General features: G+C 35.9%; 2 protein-coding genes across 6 annotated transcripts in view; one reads left to right on the plus strand and one right to left on the minus strand.

Moving 5' to 3' along the window:
- Positions 1-18,000, minus strand: part of MCPH1 (microcephalin 1) — a 125,683-nt gene that overhangs the window by 33,731 nt on the left and 73,952 nt on the right. Inside the window, exon 13 of one of the 2 annotated variants that reach the window (XM_027455112.3) lies at positions 16,695-17,130. The exons of the other annotated variant lie outside the window; for it this stretch is intronic. Coding sequence (XP_027310913.2) covers positions 17,029-17,130 — 102 coding nt within the window. The 3' untranslated portion in view covers positions 16,695-17,028. Of the gene's footprint in view, positions 1-16,694; positions 17,131-18,000 lie in introns of those variants that run through there. 2 annotated transcript variants of the gene reach the window in all.
- ANGPT2 (angiopoietin 2) overlaps positions 2,428-18,000 on the plus strand; it is a 43,702-nt gene continuing 28,129 nt past the window's right edge. The window contains exon 1 of one of the 4 annotated variants that reach the window (XM_038175948.2): positions 2,428-3,124. In XM_038175948.2, coding sequence (XP_038031876.1) covers positions 2,840-3,124 — 285 coding nt within the window. In that variant the 5' untranslated portion in view covers positions 2,428-2,839. The remainder of the gene's footprint in view (positions 3,125-18,000) is intronic. The other 3 variants (XM_038175950.2, XM_038175947.2, XM_038175949.2) reach the window with 3 other exon arrangements.

The following is an 18,000-nucleotide window of genomic DNA, read 5'->3' on the forward strand; positions in this document are numbered from 1 at the left end:
GGGCCTCCCAGGGTCATGTACTGGCCTTTCCTAAAGGAAAACAGACTCCAGACCAAACCTTTAGAGACATGCCAGTCTCTCCTCAAAAACCCAGCAAAACTGAGCTGCAAGCTTAGGCTGGTGATCTGACTCACCAGCGCGACACACGGGTGGCAAACTTCATAGCAACTCAAAAACTATTGATCTCATCATGCTTCTCATGTAAGTCCTGTGTAACAGTTTCTCAGTATCCCTTAAATCTTGTCTCTTATATGTACAGTCCCTTGAATAGAGGCGTAATAATTAAAAAGAAAACTCCTAAGAGACTACACTGGTGAGTCTCGTTTTATCCTTTAATATCTCACTAAGGGATTAAAAACACCTTGAAAATATAAGCAGAAAAATTCAGATTATTTTCTAGTTCTCCTCATTCATTCATTTTCCCTATCCAGCTTTCAGGACTGGAATATACCTATTTTCAACATTATTTTTGTGCAGACCCCATATTCCTTTGGCTAGCTGTGAGAAGAAAAGAAAGCAGGGAACAGACCAATTTAAGTACAGTTAAACACAAGTCATAACAGGAAACTCTCATTTAACTTAAAAATAATAAAAACTATCAGAATTAAAGACAAGAACAAATTTGAATGTCTGGCTAGATACCTACAAGTGTTTCAAGGAGTCTACTCTATAAAACTAATCCATAAATCTGTCTTCATTGCATAACAGCAGGTTTCTCAACCTGCAAAAGGTTTTCAATGTGCAAAAGACTGCTATGCACATGGAATTAAACATTCTTCCCAAAATTTCAATGTACTGAAAAGTGGAAATTACTATATAGAAAGGTTTTGAATCTTCTTTAACAATGCAGGTACCTGTTGCATTAATTTGCTTTGCTATTGCAACAGGAAGTTGAATGGATGGGAAATGTCTACTTTTTATGCCATACCCTGCAAATATCTACATTTTGTGGAAGATATTATTGACTGGTATAGTCAAGAACTCCAAACATCTCTTTCCATTTCCACTGGCTGGAAGGATGAAGGATGGCAGATGAACACCTCACAGGAAGCAAATGTGACAAATTAATTGCAAATGTCACAGTCCAGCTCCAAGCCAAGCCTTCCTGGGACCCTCCAGAATTGAATTTTAGAGATTTCCCTTTCCAGAGGTAACAACATGTTATGTAAAGAAATCCCAGCAGCTTCCAACAATGTAAGCAAATACATTTTAGCTACTACAACAGTTTTTGACAACCCCTGAACACAATTTTCATGATATAAAAAATAAAAAAAAAAACCTACATTCATACACTAAATAAAACATGACATGTATAGGAAAGTCTGTCCTAAGAGATCAAGAGGCACATGGGGATTTTCCTTGTATAAGAGGAATTTTGGTCTCTAATCCGTGTTAGCTGGACTAGTGTGGCATTCCCTTTGTTTATTTTAATTACGAAAAATCTACAGCTTCCAGGCCCAAACCTAGCAGAACTCTGAGGCAATTTCTCTTCATTAATCAATATCCTATTCCAAGAAGCCATTTTCTGTAATAGAGAAAGTGAACTCCTCCAAAATTTCAGTCAAATCAGTTCTTTTCCAGGGTTTGGGAAGTTGGTTAGTAATTTTCTGCTTTTTCAAGATCACTGGGAGTGAGAAGGAAGGAGAAGCTCCTTTTTACAGCCTTTTTATACAGCCAAATATTTACTTTATGAGATTTTCCCTCACCTTTTCCAGTTATTTCCCTCTTCCAAGGGCCTAGAAAGGGGCTAGCAAAAGCTGACAGAATAACTGCTCTTCACCCATGCCACGTCCTGGGGAGTGCCTGACTTCCACTTGCTCTGTAAAGGTGTTCATTTTTCAGTCCCAGCTGACTTTTGATTTGCAGCTCGTTAATGTTATCACTTTCAGAGTTAGATGTTTAATATAGGAAAAAAAAAAAGTGCTTGAAAACATTTAGTTCTTGAAATGATTATAAATGATTATTCAGGTCAGAGATTCAGTACAGAGGTTGCATTTGACTGAAAACTTTTAATTAAAACCCCTCTCTTATTCTCTTTGCAAGGATGTGCCCAAGCCTGCTTTTGCATGCCTAGGAGAGTGTCTTTCTCTGTAATTACACAACATATAAACCACAAGCTAAATTACATCTTGGTTCAGTGTATCAAAAAAAAAAAAAAAAAAATCCTTTAAGAAGAACAAACAAGCACAGGAACTTTTTTTTTTTTTAGTTATTTTTGACAGCATTTAAGAATGATCACCGCTGCAAAGAGTTTACAAGCTCTGCAAACGTAGTTGGAGGCGATCGGAACTGATTTCTCAGCCGAGGAAATTCTTAATGAGAGCTGCTGCTGCTGCGGGGACGCGCGGGGGTCCCGTAACACCCGCTCCTCCCCAAGGGCTCTCCGACATCCCACGCTGGGCTGCGCGCTCGCCTTTTATTCCGGGGGTGAGCGACCCCCCCGTCGGCAGAGAGCGGTTCGGGAGGGAGGAGCGGAGCGCTCCACATGTCTGCCTTCCCTTATCAACTTATCATATAAGGAAAGGAGAGTGATTGATTCATTTACCGAGCGGTAAAATCAGGACGAAGCTGAGCAGAAGGAAGCGTTGAGGCTTTTTTGGGGGGAAAGGAAGGCAGAGCTTGCAGCCACGGTGGGACTGCTCTTCCTTTTTGCATCTGACAGCTGAGGGCACGACTTGGGGGGAGGACGGCGTGGGACTGGGACGGCCAGAAAGTCCAGCCCTCGTTCAGACGACACATGGCAGCAGAGCACTGAAATTCTGCACAGGTTAACTTCGGTCTGGGCTCCTGTCAGCACACCAAGGCGCTGCGGATCTGCTGGCTGGCCACAGGAATTAAAATGCAGCTGACTGTTTACTTCACTTGGAGCTGCAGCATTTTCCTAGCTTCGGGATACAACTCCTTCAGTAAAAGCACGGAGACCATTGGCAAAAAGCAGTACCAGGTTCAGCACGGGTCGTGCAGCTACACCTTCCTCTTGCCTGAGACAGACAACTGCCGATCTTCCAGCTCTTACGTCTCTAATGCTGTGCAGAGGGACGCACCTCTAGACTATGATGATTCAGTTCAAAGACTGCAACTGCTTGAAAACATCATGGAAAACAACACCCAGTGGCTAATGAAGGTAGGATAATATTTTTATCCTAAGAATTATGTTTATAATATCTCATTATCTATTTTTTTTTTTAAGTTCACAAAACACACGATCTAAACTAGCTTTCTGAATTGCTTTTCTATCCACCCACGAGTTGTTTCAAAGTGTGAGAACTTAATTTTACAGACTAGCAAGGAACAGATAACTTCACTGCTCTGCAGAGTTTGTGCTTTAAAGTTTGTCATTGCATTTGAATTGCTTGGACACATAGTGATTACATAGGCAGTCAGACAGCAAGCACGTCTGAAAATTGTGACATGAAAGAGCCAGCTAGTAATTTATAATGAGCTGACAGGGACTATTTTATCTCTATTTAAACAATATAGAACATGCCTTTATCTGAGGCGGGTCTTAAAAATATATATTTGAAACATGATCTCGAAATTTGCATGCAGAAATTAGCATATGTAAGCCACACTGACAAAGTGTTGTAATTCAAAGTGAAGACTGCAAGTCTGGCTTGCAGTGAAGTTAGCCTGGTGAAGTGACAGAACTTCAAGAAAGTTCATTGGCGGATATCCTTCTCATCCTGTAACACCTCCACTCAAGTATAAAATATTCATGGAAAAAAAATATTCTGGAAAAGGTGTTTTGGATGCCACATCGCTTCCTGTAATGCCACTCCATTGTAACTGAAGGAAAATGATATTGATTGCCAAAGGGGCAACACGTGTATAATTAGACCTGAAAGATCAGAAAAAAATCATACTGCATAAATTCTTAACGCTACCAGAAAATAAACCTGATCACAATTTCACATTCTTATAGGAACTCACTTGATCCTAAGTGGTATACTATTCAATGTATTTTGATTTAACGAATCTTTATTTGACTGGTACCTGAAAAGGTGCAATAGTATAGTTTAATTGCATCATAAATTCATAATCCTAAATTCATGTCTTGTACCAAGATACTTATCTTCTAAGCAGTAAATATTTTGAGAACTGAACAGAGCAATTGACACAGGAACTGGAAACAATTGTTCAAGTGATGCCATTTTTTTCTTTAAGAATGAAATATTTCTTGCAAATGGAGAGAATTCATAATTATCTGCAGTGAGTAGCCACTTTTTGATTCTAAGGTTGCTTCATTACTAAAACATTTTGCATTAGGGTTCACTTCTCCCATCATTTACAGAGGTACAGAATTAGCATGATAGAATCAAAGAAACCTGCTAGAGAATTTGCGTGAGAAACAGAAGCCACACTTCAAAGCAGAAACAATAGTGCTTTCATCTACCTGAAAATGAACCTTAAGGCTTAAATCAAAAATGCACACACTTGAAGCCTGAAGTGTGGGCAGTTAAATTTGTCTTTGTGGGCTTAGGATGCTTAATGGAGACACCCACATTTTTAAGTGTTGGGTAAAATGTCAGAACAGTAAGATCAGTAGTTTTTTTTTTTTTTTTTAATTTCACAGGCAAAACTTCCCTCCACATGTGGGCTTATCTATCTATTTATTAATTTACAGTGCTCACTATTGTAGTGTTAAGACCAACATTAACAGATGTGCAGTGCAGGATGAAAAACACACAAAGTAAAACAGCCTAATCTCCCCAGCTGGTAAGCAATTTCCTAACATAAATAGTAAAATCACACACAACGCTTCAGTGCTAAATGCCACTTAAGTAGGCAAACACAGTACCATAAGTGACATCAGGTAAACAGAAAGTAGTAAGCAAATTCCAGCATCCTTATTTAGTAAAAACTATGCTTTTTCCTGTCAGCCTCTGGGAAGTCAGCTACAAGAGGAATAGGATAAGTATATCCAACCAACTCTTTGGGGGAATCAAAAGGCAGATTCTATTTTACAAGACAGAGAAGGGTTTTATTTGAGCAAAGATTTCCAAGTAAGATACTTTAAAATAGCCTGATTTTTTTTTTTTTTTCCTAGCCGTTCCACAGCTAAACATCCTGTAAAATAACTACTGTTTGTCTTTTTCACTATTTTAACACCTGCTCTTTATGTCATCTGTTTTGTTCACAAAGAGGCTCCAACAAAAGTAGCTTTTCCTCAGATTTGCTTTGCTAGTGACACCTGGTCTACTAAGTGAAGATGAAAAGCAAACAATAACCTTTAAAGTTGCTTATTGAGTTTACTTGCTGTGGTTTTTATTCCTTAAGATCACTAATACGCATTCCTGGATTCATATTTCAACTTACCAAAATATAACACCAGATTTGTCAAGGCTTGCCAAAAAAAATTGTTCACTTAGTTTTTGTACTATACTGAAAGTGTAATATAAGATTGTTTTTTAAAATAACCTGATGTTAATTTCTCAGCAATTGCACAAAACCTGCTTTACGTCTTGCTTTAAAAAAAAAAATTTTGCTTATTTAAGAAGCAGTACCCATTTTCTTTTGAAGTTTTGTAAAAAAGAAAAAGACGCAATTTTAGTGTGAATTAATATTTAAAAGTTGTTCCTGAAGTGTTGCACATCCCCAAACATTTTTACACTCCTCCCCCCATCCTGCCTTTAATCCATCAACTAAAGGAAACATTATGTTTCTGAATGAACTCTAGGCTGTATGAATGGAACAGCATGGGAAGTGTGCGCTTTATCTGGTTAATGGACAAACACAATGGGAAGAAAATTTGTTAAGCAGGGCCAGGTTCTTTTCTGCTCTGGTCCTGCATACAGAGCAGAAGACTTTGTTCTGTCATTACTGCAAGTTCAATTGGTTGCTGCTTCATGAACACATTTTTTTTTTGTCCAAACAGTTTTAACGCCTTACACCATCACTGTACAGACGATACACTGTACAGATGATACACAAAATTGGAATGTCTTTCAAAAGGAGATTACGTTTAAGCATTTGGATGACATATCAGAACATACCACTGTTCCACCTAATCCAGTGTTTAGCAGTAAACCAGTAAGCGATGCTGCAGAGCAAAGGCCAAAACTCTAGATCAACTGTGCAATAAAAAACCTGAAATGAACTTTCTTCTTTGACATTTGCTACTTTGGGATCAATTTGTGCAGACGTGTAAGATATGTATTTCTTAAAGTGTGTGTATAGGCAGGGAGAATAAGCCTCTCGTTAATAAGATTTTCAGTTAATTTGAGAGGGTAGGAGATTGGTATACAGATATGATACAAGACTGGAACTTTTAATTGTAGTTGTACATGTTGAGTATTATCCTTGAGAAATTCTTTATATAAAAAAGCACTAGGTTTTCTAGAAGACATGATTTTCATAAGGTCCACAACTAAAAATGTCTCTATCTAAATTAATGGCAATGCTACCATTTGGATCATGGCAACTCTACTGCAGGAACTCCATTTTTTTTTTTTTCTTTCCAGATATTTGGCCATTGAAATAACTGAATGCTGACTTGAATTTACTTCTTAGTACATAAACTAGATCCTACCTTAGACTACAGGAGGTAGGACTCTGTCCAAAGCAATAGTGTAACAGAAATGGGTCATGTTTTGTCTTTCCCGTTAGAAAAATTTGAAAAGAATTTATGAACAAATTGTTGATAGTGTATGGCATATAGGGTAATTTATTTTTTAGTTTATCAGCAGGTCAAAAGACTAGAAAATGAAAGTCAGGAGTCAACATTAAACGTAAAGTCAGAACTTCACCTTGAACCATCCCAGCAGACTAGGAGGGGAACACTTTGCTGATAGAGATGTAGCATCTCTGAACTGAGATTTGTTTTTCCTTATCCTGGAAGCTAAAAACCCTTTGTCATTTTGAAAAATGTTTCTTCTCTAGAGGAAACAAATTCAGATGTTTTAAGATGTATGGGAGTGGATATGCATAGTATTTTATGAATAAGTACCAACAAATGGTTATAATTATTATAATACTTAAGATACAGTATACAGTGGTGGCTTAAGGCATTAAGGTACAGAAGTTCATATCTCAAATATGAAAAAATATTCTGACATGCACCATCCAGAAACATCTGCATGCAATGGACAAGGACAAATACATTGTACAGCGCTGGATTTTGAAATACGCAAGAGATGATTCTGACTCTGAATCAAGGGCTGCATTCCTTTCTTAAGTAATGCATCTGTTTTCACTTAAATGTGAAAAGTGCTTGTTTCTGTCTATCAACTATGTATTTGCGAAGCAAAAGAGTACTGGCATGACCAAAAAGAAAATACTGTTTTACTTTGAGATTAATACATGTTATTGGATAAAGTTTCCAAGCTAGTTTAGATTATTTGACTCTGCAGTTTATTTTTATATCTCCAATAGGTAAATTCTTGTAAAAAGACTCCAAATGATACTTTTGCATGTGCTTAAAATTGTTGTAAATAATATTTCTAACACTCCACAAATTCCAAATTGATGGAGCAGGTATGAAACAGTACAAAACAAAGAAGAGCCATAGATTTTCTTGTACACACCTACAAGATAAAATTGAATTTGAGAGCTCATCATCTCCAAGATGTGATCAGGAAAAAATATGGTAGACAGATGCCTGTTTTACTGAACCAGTCTCTTACTAGCATTCAAAATATATTTTCAAATGCTCTGTTTGTTATTAATATGATCACAAAATTATCATCCTTGACTGGTCCAAGGTCCAAACAGCAAACTGGGAGACTTTCTCCATTAATTATTAACAATAAATACTCTTAAAAAATATATATTTTCTGTTCCTTCAGGTGCACATATAGGAAATTAGCCTGGAGATGCTTGAGTTGACAGTTTCCAGTCCTTTGTGTTTTCCTACCCACTTAGCATAAATACACTGCAATGCATAACAGCATAATTGTTAGAACATCTTAGAAACTTTTGCTGAGAGACTGAATTCCAGAATGTTTTTTTTTTTTTTTTAATTTTATTTTATTTTTATTTTTACAGCCAGTTATCTTGTTACTGCACCTTATTTGTTGTTGATTATAAATTAATTCAATAACATGCTTCTCCTGCAATCTGCCAAGGAAAACAACTGATACCATTTCTTTGATTCCTAATCAGAAGAAACAAACTATCACATATATATTCCTTAGAATACATTCAATTTTGCCTAGCAGGCACAGATAACCATTTCTAACCTTCAAAATATGAGGTTTTCAATGGCTGTAGTGGAGTGTCCTTTTCATACTACAGTATTTGCATACCACATTTTACATTAGTCTATTTACAATACTTTTGACAGTAAACCAAGGTAACTCAGTAAATCACTAGTTATTTAACAACCTCTTACACACTTTAATGCAAGAACCCCCTCTTGCATCTATTGTTTCATGGGATTTTACACAGCTCCAGCTGAAAGCCAGGATGGGGGGCAAAGACTCTGCAGCAATACCATTATAGGACTAGACATGCAAAGTGCTGCTAACTGATTTAAAATATATACTCTCAGACCTTAGATTAGGATCTACAAGGAGAAAGGTGTCACTCTGTGATCCTTCTCTGGAGCTTAGCAAACCCAGAGTTTTGTCAGATGTCTCAAATGATAGGCATCATTAGTTTATGATAATGACATCATCATAATCAGCTCCCTAGAGTAAGTTCAGTCTGTCTTTTCAGCCTGGAAGAGAAAGCAGACTGGAAAAGTTGAAGATTTACCAGCATTGCTAAAGAAGTTGCAAAAGCTAGCATGCTGCATAGCTCTCATCCTGGCATGCAACGCTGTCACTAAAGTTTGTAAACCCCAGAATCAAGAGACAATAAGTGGACAGTAGAAGCATGGATTATGCTACAAATATGTTACAAAATATATAGATAAACATTATGTATGCCATTTGTTAAAACAGCTTAGGAACAAGAGTTGAATCTGGACTAACAGCCTTTCCTTGGAGTTTGGTATCTCCCCCTTCCCACATCCTGACAGAATGGAACAAAAGATGCAAGTTGCAATTCAGAAAAAAAAAAGAAAAAAAAAAAAAAGTGTTCTGGCATCTAGAAAGAGAATTGCTGATGGGAATCTTAAGGATACAAACTTTAGATTTTCTTAAGCATGTAGGGAAAATGAGAGAAGATGGCTCTTGAACAAAAAAAATATTTCATGCCTGTACTAGTATATGAAACAAGGATGTCACACAGAGAAAATATGTTGGCAGTCCAAATGCAACCTAGTAAATCTCTCAGCACAAATAAGAGCTAAACTACTGAGAAAATAATTTGTCAGTAAACTATAAATATGTTTATAATCTTCAAGAAAATGAGAGTTCCTATGGGACTGAATAAGAACCTTTAGAAATAAGCACAGGTTTTTTTTTTTTTTTTTTTTTTCTGTCATATTTGAATTTCTCAGAGTAACCAAATATTAATTACAGGTGAAAAAATAATAGAAAAGATCAGATAATTTCACAGGGCTGAGCATCTGGAAAAAAGAAAAAAGAAAAAAGAAAAAAAAAAAAAGAAAAGAGGTATGGCACAGTAATTTAATACCCAGAAATGCCTTAGAGATATGGCACATTCCACAGTGGAACAAATTAAACCAAATAACCTCACACACACACAAAACCTGAAAAAGCACTTTACAACTGGAAATACTGTGATCATTTCATTTCCTTTGACAGATGAATCTCTAGGAAATGGGGTAGAGGAAAAAAGAATCATATTTATTCTCTAGGAACAACTCAAATACTGTTTGGTGAATCTAAGTCTATTCCAGGCAAACCGAGCACAGAGGAAATGTTAAAGAATTCTTCAAGTTACAAAATCCAGATCCATATTTTGTATAAAAAAATCCAACACCTAAATAGTTCTGCAAACACTCACTGTGTCAGTTTTCAAGCTTCCTAGGAAAATATACATTACTATTCTTTAAATGCCTTTTTTTTTTTTTTTTTTTTTTTTTAATGCTTACTACATTTTCCAGGCCAAATAATTACTGAAAATCTTATTAGTTTTCATCTGTCTGTACAACAGGTTAACCCTAAAATTAAGATGTTATTCACAAAGCTCAGCAAATGTATCCTGCAATTTGCATGATTGGGAGATAGCTGTCTGTTCTCATTCCAACTTCCAGCAGTTTATGGCTTAGTCTGGAAGACAGAGGAACTACAGGAACTTTTCTAGTGTCTTTATACTGCCCATACCAAGCTTTATCACTTTATCTAATAATCTTCCAAGAGCCTACTGAGGTCACAACAAGGTCTTGCTGCTAAAAAAGAGAAGGTGACAGATTACACAACCTTCTCTCCATTAACTCCTCTCTCTGTTAGTAAAAGTATGAAAATCTAGTGTCATTCACAGAATAACATTATTCACAGAAGCTGTAAGGAGAGAAGCATTTTCCTCTCTAAATGAGTGAATACTTCACAGTTCTTACATACCGTTAACTTTCCTTGCAGTCCATCTGTCTCTAGGGATTCCTATTAAACCCCAGCAGCATATACTATCTTACCTTTGCTCAATATCTTTTTAATACTGTAGGGTAAAATAATCTTTTCAGCTTTGTATTTGTATTCAGGACTCCAGCAGCATGTCAGAGCATAAAAGATGAAAACTGTATAGTGTACTTTTGCTATCGGGGGAACAACATATCAACTTTCTATCATCGATGCTGGTCAGTGATTAAAATCAATGTCTTGTGGTAAAACAGACAAGGCCTTAACAATTTTGTTGAACAGCTAGCTATAATAATTTATTATTTAAGTTTCCAGGAGGGGAAAATAAAAAGAAAAAATGAAAAGAAGGGGATTTTCCTGGATAGATCACAACTGTCTTAATGTTAGGAACTGAAATTCTTGAAGATGCGTTCCATTTTAGACTCTGTAGTACCTATTGATGTTGTAACTACTGAGGTACTAAAAATAGCTACATGCATTTCAAAAGGTGTTCAAAACATACATGATGACAGGAATAATTCATCATTTTCAGAAGTAACATGTTAGACAATTCTGTTGTGGGACAGCATAATCAGTTACACAACTGACATCATTTGAGCTATTTCAGAAACAATATTTTGCATGCTTTTTGAAAAAATTGTCTAAAATTCATGAAAACACACTAGGCAAATGTTTGATCTATACTCCATCTAATAGGACTTTTTGATGGGAAGAAAAACTAAGGTTCTCATATTTGGATAAAGAAAAAATGTACCTGTAGAAATATATTAGGAACTTTAAATCTCTAGTATACTATATCAGTTTCATCACTATACTTTCTTTTTGATTCAGGCCTGCACCTGACACCTGTGATCCTGGAAACAAAACCTCTTTTGTTCCATTCTGTCAGGGTGTAGGAATGGGGAGACACCCAGCTCAGTGGAAAGGCCATTTCCTGGGCAATAGTGACAGCCCTTACCCCACCAGCAGCTCCCCAGTCCCCATAGGTGTTAGGTGATGTCAGTGTACCGGAGGCACTACTTTCATCATATGACCTGATGTATATACAGTCTTACCCTGAGACATATGAGTAAGCTGAGAGTTTTAATTTTTATAGCTGCCACCTAAAAAAACATTTTAGTTTTGTCTCCCTCTGAAGAACTTGTATGGATCACACCAAGATACTTCATGTACTTCCTTTAGCTCCTTTTGTTTGACGCCAACATTGTTGTGTATACTTGTTTTTATTTCAGAAACAGTTTTAATTCCCATTGTCCATTTGCAAGGTGTAAACTACCTACAAGATCCTAGTTCAAATCCGGTTTTAAAGTGAAATATAAAGCAGCTCCTTAAAGAGAATGTCCCAACCATTCAAGAAGTAATAGCCTATTTTTTCGTTTCTATTGGCCATCAACTGACAATCTATTTCAGTCGTGAAAAAGTCAAAAATCCAATATCACAAAGGCTGCAGATCAAGACTGAAATATATGTAACTATGGCAGAGATACTTAACATACTTTTATACTGCATTAACAGATAACCTATCCATTCAACCAGTTCAGTATTAATGGAAATTTTCTGATGAATATGTAATGGAAAAAAGGTTCCATGGTTTTGCTTTTCTTCTCAGAAAACCTTTCTTTAAACAGGGTAATTCAAATGTTCAAAGGAACAGCAAGCTTCATTTTCTTAATATAACTCTAAAGTGGATGAAGTAGGCAAAAGACAGCTTAAGTGAATGAGTGAAACCAGACAAAATCTTACATTTTTATGGTTTTAAGGAACTGACTTAAAAAAAAAAAAGAAGCTTCCTTGGATGAGGTCTGAACTTTGACCATGATAATTATTCTTTCATTTTTCACTTAATGTCAAACTTCCATCCTGATGCTAGGCTTTCTGTCTCACATAATGATTACCTATAAAGCAATAGTAAATTTTATATATATTTATATATATATATATGTATATATATATATATAAATTAGTCAATCAAACAAGACCCAAATTGATGTGACCGCTACTGGAGCTGTATTGGGAATGTTTTGTGAAAAATACTCTGACATGATGAAGCAAAGTACAAGTAACAAGAGGGTAAACCCCAAGACTAGTAACCTAACCCTTAGAAGGGCTATAAACTGCAACAAATGTAAACAATCTGACCCCTGCTGAAAGCTTATCACGTACAAAAATGGATTCTGACAATATAGGACAAACAGTTAAACTGCTGTTTACTAGCTATAGAGAATGTTTAAATATAATTTAGTAATAACCTCATATATACATATATTCTGACACTTTCAAGTTTGATTTCATATAACTATATAATGGCTTGGACTGGAAGGGATGTTTAAGATCATCTAGTTCCAACCCCTCTGCCATGGGCAGGGACACTTCCCAACAGACCTTGTTGCTCAAAGGCCCACCCAACCTGGCCTTGATTTGTATCTAGAGAAAACGTATCCATGTCATGAGATCTCCTTCTTCCTTATGGCAAGTTTCATTATCTTAAAAAGGTTCTGAGGACAGCATAAAAAATCCTAAACTCTACTCTAGGCAAGTAGAAAAGTTACGACTGACTTAGTGAACCTGAGATTTCATTTGAGGTATCTATAAATTCATTTGTCTCAGAAGGCAAAATGCTTCATGCTTCTCCAGTCAAGTCCTTCACCCTCACCATTTTCCTCAGTATGCTTCCTTACAACTTCACCATGTTGTTTAAACTTGAAGCCCATAAGACAATTCCTGCCCTCAGCCAGCTTCAAGATCAGTCTTCCAACCCTCTTTTACAGCTCATTGTCTTTTTGAAGTCAGGTTTCTTTCACAACCCACCTGACAAATCCATTTTTAAGTTCCTTTTTTTTTTTTTTTTTCTTCTTCTTCTCTTTTTGCCTTCTTTAAGACCCTTCATCTTTTTCCTGACTGTCCAGTTTGAATTCCCTTTTTGCTATGTTCCTTGCTCTCAGTTTTAGATTCTTTTGGCTCAGTTTTGGACTCTTTAGTTGTTGAATTTTCTTTTTGACCCTAACCTACATGCATAATCTCCTGAGTATTAAGACAGACCTCTTTTGTTTGTTTATTTATTTATTTATTTATTGTTGGCGGCATGCAGTGTCAACAGCCTTGTACTTTTTCTGTTGCTAGATCTGGTTACTTATCTTCATAGAAGAGTCTTGCATCTAAGAGAATCTCTCGAAAGTACATTTAAAAGTGGACCATCGGAGTGGACCATCCCATCAGATCTTGACAGACAGCTTCCTCTCCTAAAATACCCATCCTAAGTGCATAGCTTTGGTTCTCAGCCATTTTTGCTGAGAGTTCCTCCTCTTCTATTATAATCAATACCAATAGCTTTGTTTGTTTTGAGAGGATCTGGCTCCTGTTTCTGGTCTTCATAGAAAGGCACCAAGATGCAGCTGTCTGGCTGTAGGCTTTCAGGAGCACTGACTGGAACTCAGCTCAAGAGGTGACTTTCCATCACTAATTGAGTGCTCTGTGGGACACCAGAGATAAAGAGGAAGTTTTGGAAGCAATGGATGGAGAGGCTTTTCTTCTTGGTGCTGTTCCAATAAACTAAACTGCCTGCTTTTGAATAGATAAGCCTAGTTATTGAGGAAAAAAAAAAAAGGATTACATAATTTAAAATATTTTTTCTCAAGCATCTGTGTCACATTTTGTTTCTGCAGTATGCTGCCTATATGTGCTGATCTTATTTCCAAATATTTGTGCTTGTCCACTCTTAACACAGCTTCCTGTTTTATCTTTCAAGCATGGAATTCCTCAGAAGCTTTGCTTTTAAGACTTTTAACTGTGCTAACAGAACAACAATGGGAAATAAACAATTACCATTTGATGAGAACATACCAAGATGTTCAGTTTTTCTACTAAGCAGAGATGAACACCTGAGCTTCCTTTACTTAAGGCAGAACTTAGTGTTTTCTGTAGTCAGTCAAGTCCATTCTGGTTTTGGGTCCCGCTTCCCCTGTTTTAGAAACCTCAGGGAGGCTCTTTGGCAGCTCTGGTCTGCCAAGCAAGGTATTTTCAGACTGGTGATGAAATTTGGCAAATTTGTCAGACACATCACCTTCCCTTGTCTATCTAGCTTATCAGAGATGGAAATAATGGAGATAAAGATGCAGCATGGCTTACAAAAGGAACTACAGCATGTAAGAGGAAATTTTTCTTTTTGGAAATGTACAGAAAAATCAGTTTGTGATATCTTAGTAGAGAAATTATATCCTCCAAAACTGAAATCAGCAGCTGATCTGTGTGCTGCCTCAGAGTCTTGAACATTCAAAAATTGGCATGTCTTCAGCTCAGATGACCAATTCTCTCTTAGTACCATCATCATTGAGGCTTCTTCTTCTTTAAAAAGTCTTCTAAAAGACTTAAACTATATTTGGAACTGGTATGGTGCAAAGTTAAAGAACTACTTAAAATACTTTCAGTTTCCTTTATCTGTGAAGTTTAAAAAAAAAAAATACACTAATGATTTTTCATGCTGAAAGATGCTCTGTGAACACAGCTTGGAAACAGGAGACACCCAGTTTTATAGCTTACAAAAGGGACTAATTGTGTTCCACAGCTTCCTAACTAGTTTGATCCTTGAACTCCGAATCATTCTTCCTTCTGGTTGGAAGTGGAATGCAAGATGACTGCTTCCCTAGAAAGCAATGCTGAGAATGAGCTGTGAATGCCTAGCACTCTTTCACTTCCCTGATAGCATACTTTGAAAAAGAGGACCATGCTTCATTGTTTCTTCAGAAAATTGCACTATTATTTGCTGTTGCAAATCACAGATTTCATGAAGTGTTCTGTAAAATAGGCTGTCCTATTGAAAGAGGAATTTATAACAAACTTGAAATCATAAATTGAGAGAAAAAATATTTAAAAAATATTTAATGAAAAGTTTATGCCAGGTAAAAATTGACTAAAAAATATAAAGTATATAAGGCTACGTATTTAAAAATATCTTAAGTACCCCCAACAGCATACCTGACAGTAAGTTTATTTCAGCTGCCTGTAGCTCAATGGAATGGAGGAAAATCCTCAAATGAGAAAGGATTACTTTAGACCTGGGATAGCACCTGTGTTTGTTCAAATGTGCTTTTACAGCAGAATTTCATTTTTATATGAGTCTGAAAAAGTCCCGGTTCACTGATGGTAGCATGAAAGTACAAAATGTGACTAAAAGCATGTAGGCTTGTCTTCAAAATGTTTGAATATCCAATTTGTGAAATTCTAGCTCAATGCTATAACTTAGTATTTCAAAAAATTAAGGATTGGCAATATTTCTTAAGCTGTTCATAAATAAGGAATCCTGTTTCTGAAGGTTTGTGGCTTGTTACACATAACGAGGAATATTTATATTCATTTCAGTGAATGGCAGAAGCATCACTGGCTTTTTGTCTTCCTGGCTTCAGTGCTACTGAACTTCGGCAAAATGCCATTCATGACTCAGACTATTTATTTATTTATTCTTTATTTTTAGACTAATGGGAACTTTATGAATTCCTTCCCTGATTTCTAAGAGAAATACCACTTTGCTGTAATCTTGAACACAGCAATTTGTAATATTAGATTACTGCCTTAATGAATATCTGCAACTCTTAATGAGAATGGTTAATCACCAAATAATTGATTTCAGGTCTGAAAATACAGTTGTTAAATCTTACTTAAAATGATTTCTGTGCCCATATAGAAACTCAGACTATTAAAAGATTTGTGAAGATGAACATGTAGTTTCTACTAACAATATTTTTGGGAACACAGGAATATTTTTCATTTGCATTTTATTTACATCTCTTAAAAATGAACATCTGTGTGCCATGTAAGGTGTAATGCATCACATGTAGTATGAAGAACTTATGTTGCCCTCCAAGTGACAAGCCACCCAAAAATACGTTATGTTCAGTTAGGTGAGCAGTAGAGAGATATACATGTATATACAAAACAAGCTCAGAGGCTGGAACCATGGGAGCTCAGCTGTAAGTTTGCCTTTGAGTTAGTTTCAGATCTCAAAGCCTCTTCCCTTTCCCTGTTTTGCTTTTTTTCTGTGTCATAGCTTTAACTGTAACTTTTGTAGTTCAAAATACGTAGAAGGTATGATGATGCCAGTGTTAGGAACAAAATACTTTGAGTCAAGAGCACACAATGAAGGTAATTCTTTATAAATATTTGTACAGACAATAGAGGCTTTTCATGCATTTATTTTCAAGCAATATTAATGAAATTTTTATTTTTTATTCAAGTAGATTATTCCCAGTGAAGGCAGGGATTTTTTCCTTCTGCTAGAAAATCATCTTACTCTAATTGAGATGTAATTAGACATGAGAATAAGTTAGTAAGCTTTAACTTACTCCATGAATGCCATTAACTGAATCATCTTCTGCATATAATTTACTTCAAATTCTTTATTTACTATTCTAAGAGTTAATATTTAAACCTTCAGTATTTTATTACACAATATTAACTTCAATATTTTCTAATAAATCACAGCTCACTTTCAGCTAGTATTCACTTATGATGTTACTTTCACCTTTTGTTTGCTGACAGGAAAATGAGATAAGAGAAAAATCTTAGCTGGAGGTCTGGACGGGCAGACATGCTTGATGAAGCGTGTAAAAAGCTAATACCGTAGAGACATCTCAAGCATTCCCATATACATTCCCAAAAGATTTTTTTTTCCCTCTCTTGAGAAACAGCACATAGTCCATAGGGACTTCCTGTCCTAGGGGAAAGAAAAAGCAATTTAAATGTCTCTTTTCCAGACATAATCACTTCTGCAGTGCACTATTTTCTTCTAAAAGTTACAGGCTTCTGAAACTGATTACTGACTTTCAGATGACATAGGAAAATATATGATTTTAATAGAAGCTAATTTAAAATAACTGAAGGTCTTATTGATGGGGGTTGATGCAATGACTTTTGAAATTTGTTCCCTTAGGTCCGCCAAGATAAATGAATCTTGGAAGGGATAGTTATTCTTCCTTCCTTTATTTATTTATTTATTTTCCCCTAACTTTAAGCAGTTTTGGTAGCCTAGTACGAACAAGTATGAAAAGCTAAATGAGAAAAAAACTATCTGCAAAATTGGAATTTTAATAGTATTCTGTCTTCATAACACCAATACATTGCAATGATATGGAAAGATATATATACACATACATGGAGAACCCCACTCCATTCATTACATATGTGCACATTAAGCAGCATGTGAGGCATATATATGTCCAACAGCTTCTTACTGCCTCTGTGAACTGCTGCGATGAAGCTGTTGTGTTCATATTTAATTATACTGTTTTCTTCTCTCTAGAGAGTCTACCTTACATTTCACTGTTATTCACATTCAACAGGATCCAAAAGGATCCTATCCAAAGAATCTTATCCCAACTTCAACTATACTACAAATAAGCAATTTGTATATTTAATATTTTTATTGAAAATGAAGTCTGTTGAAAAGTCTTTGACGAAAGACTTGCATTTTGTCTTTATATACAGAAATTTATCTGCTATTCAGAAATTTAAGTATACATGGATGAGCTTCTACAAAATGACAGTTGCATATTTAGAGTCTGAAAAAAAAATGTGTCAAATTATG

This window comes from Anas platyrhynchos, chromosome 3 (genome assembly GCF_047663525.1).
Source record: "Anas platyrhynchos isolate ZD024472 breed Pekin duck chromosome 3, IASCAAS_PekinDuck_T2T, whole genome shotgun sequence".
NCBI lineage: Eukaryota > Metazoa > Chordata > Aves > Anseriformes > Anatidae > Anas > Anas platyrhynchos.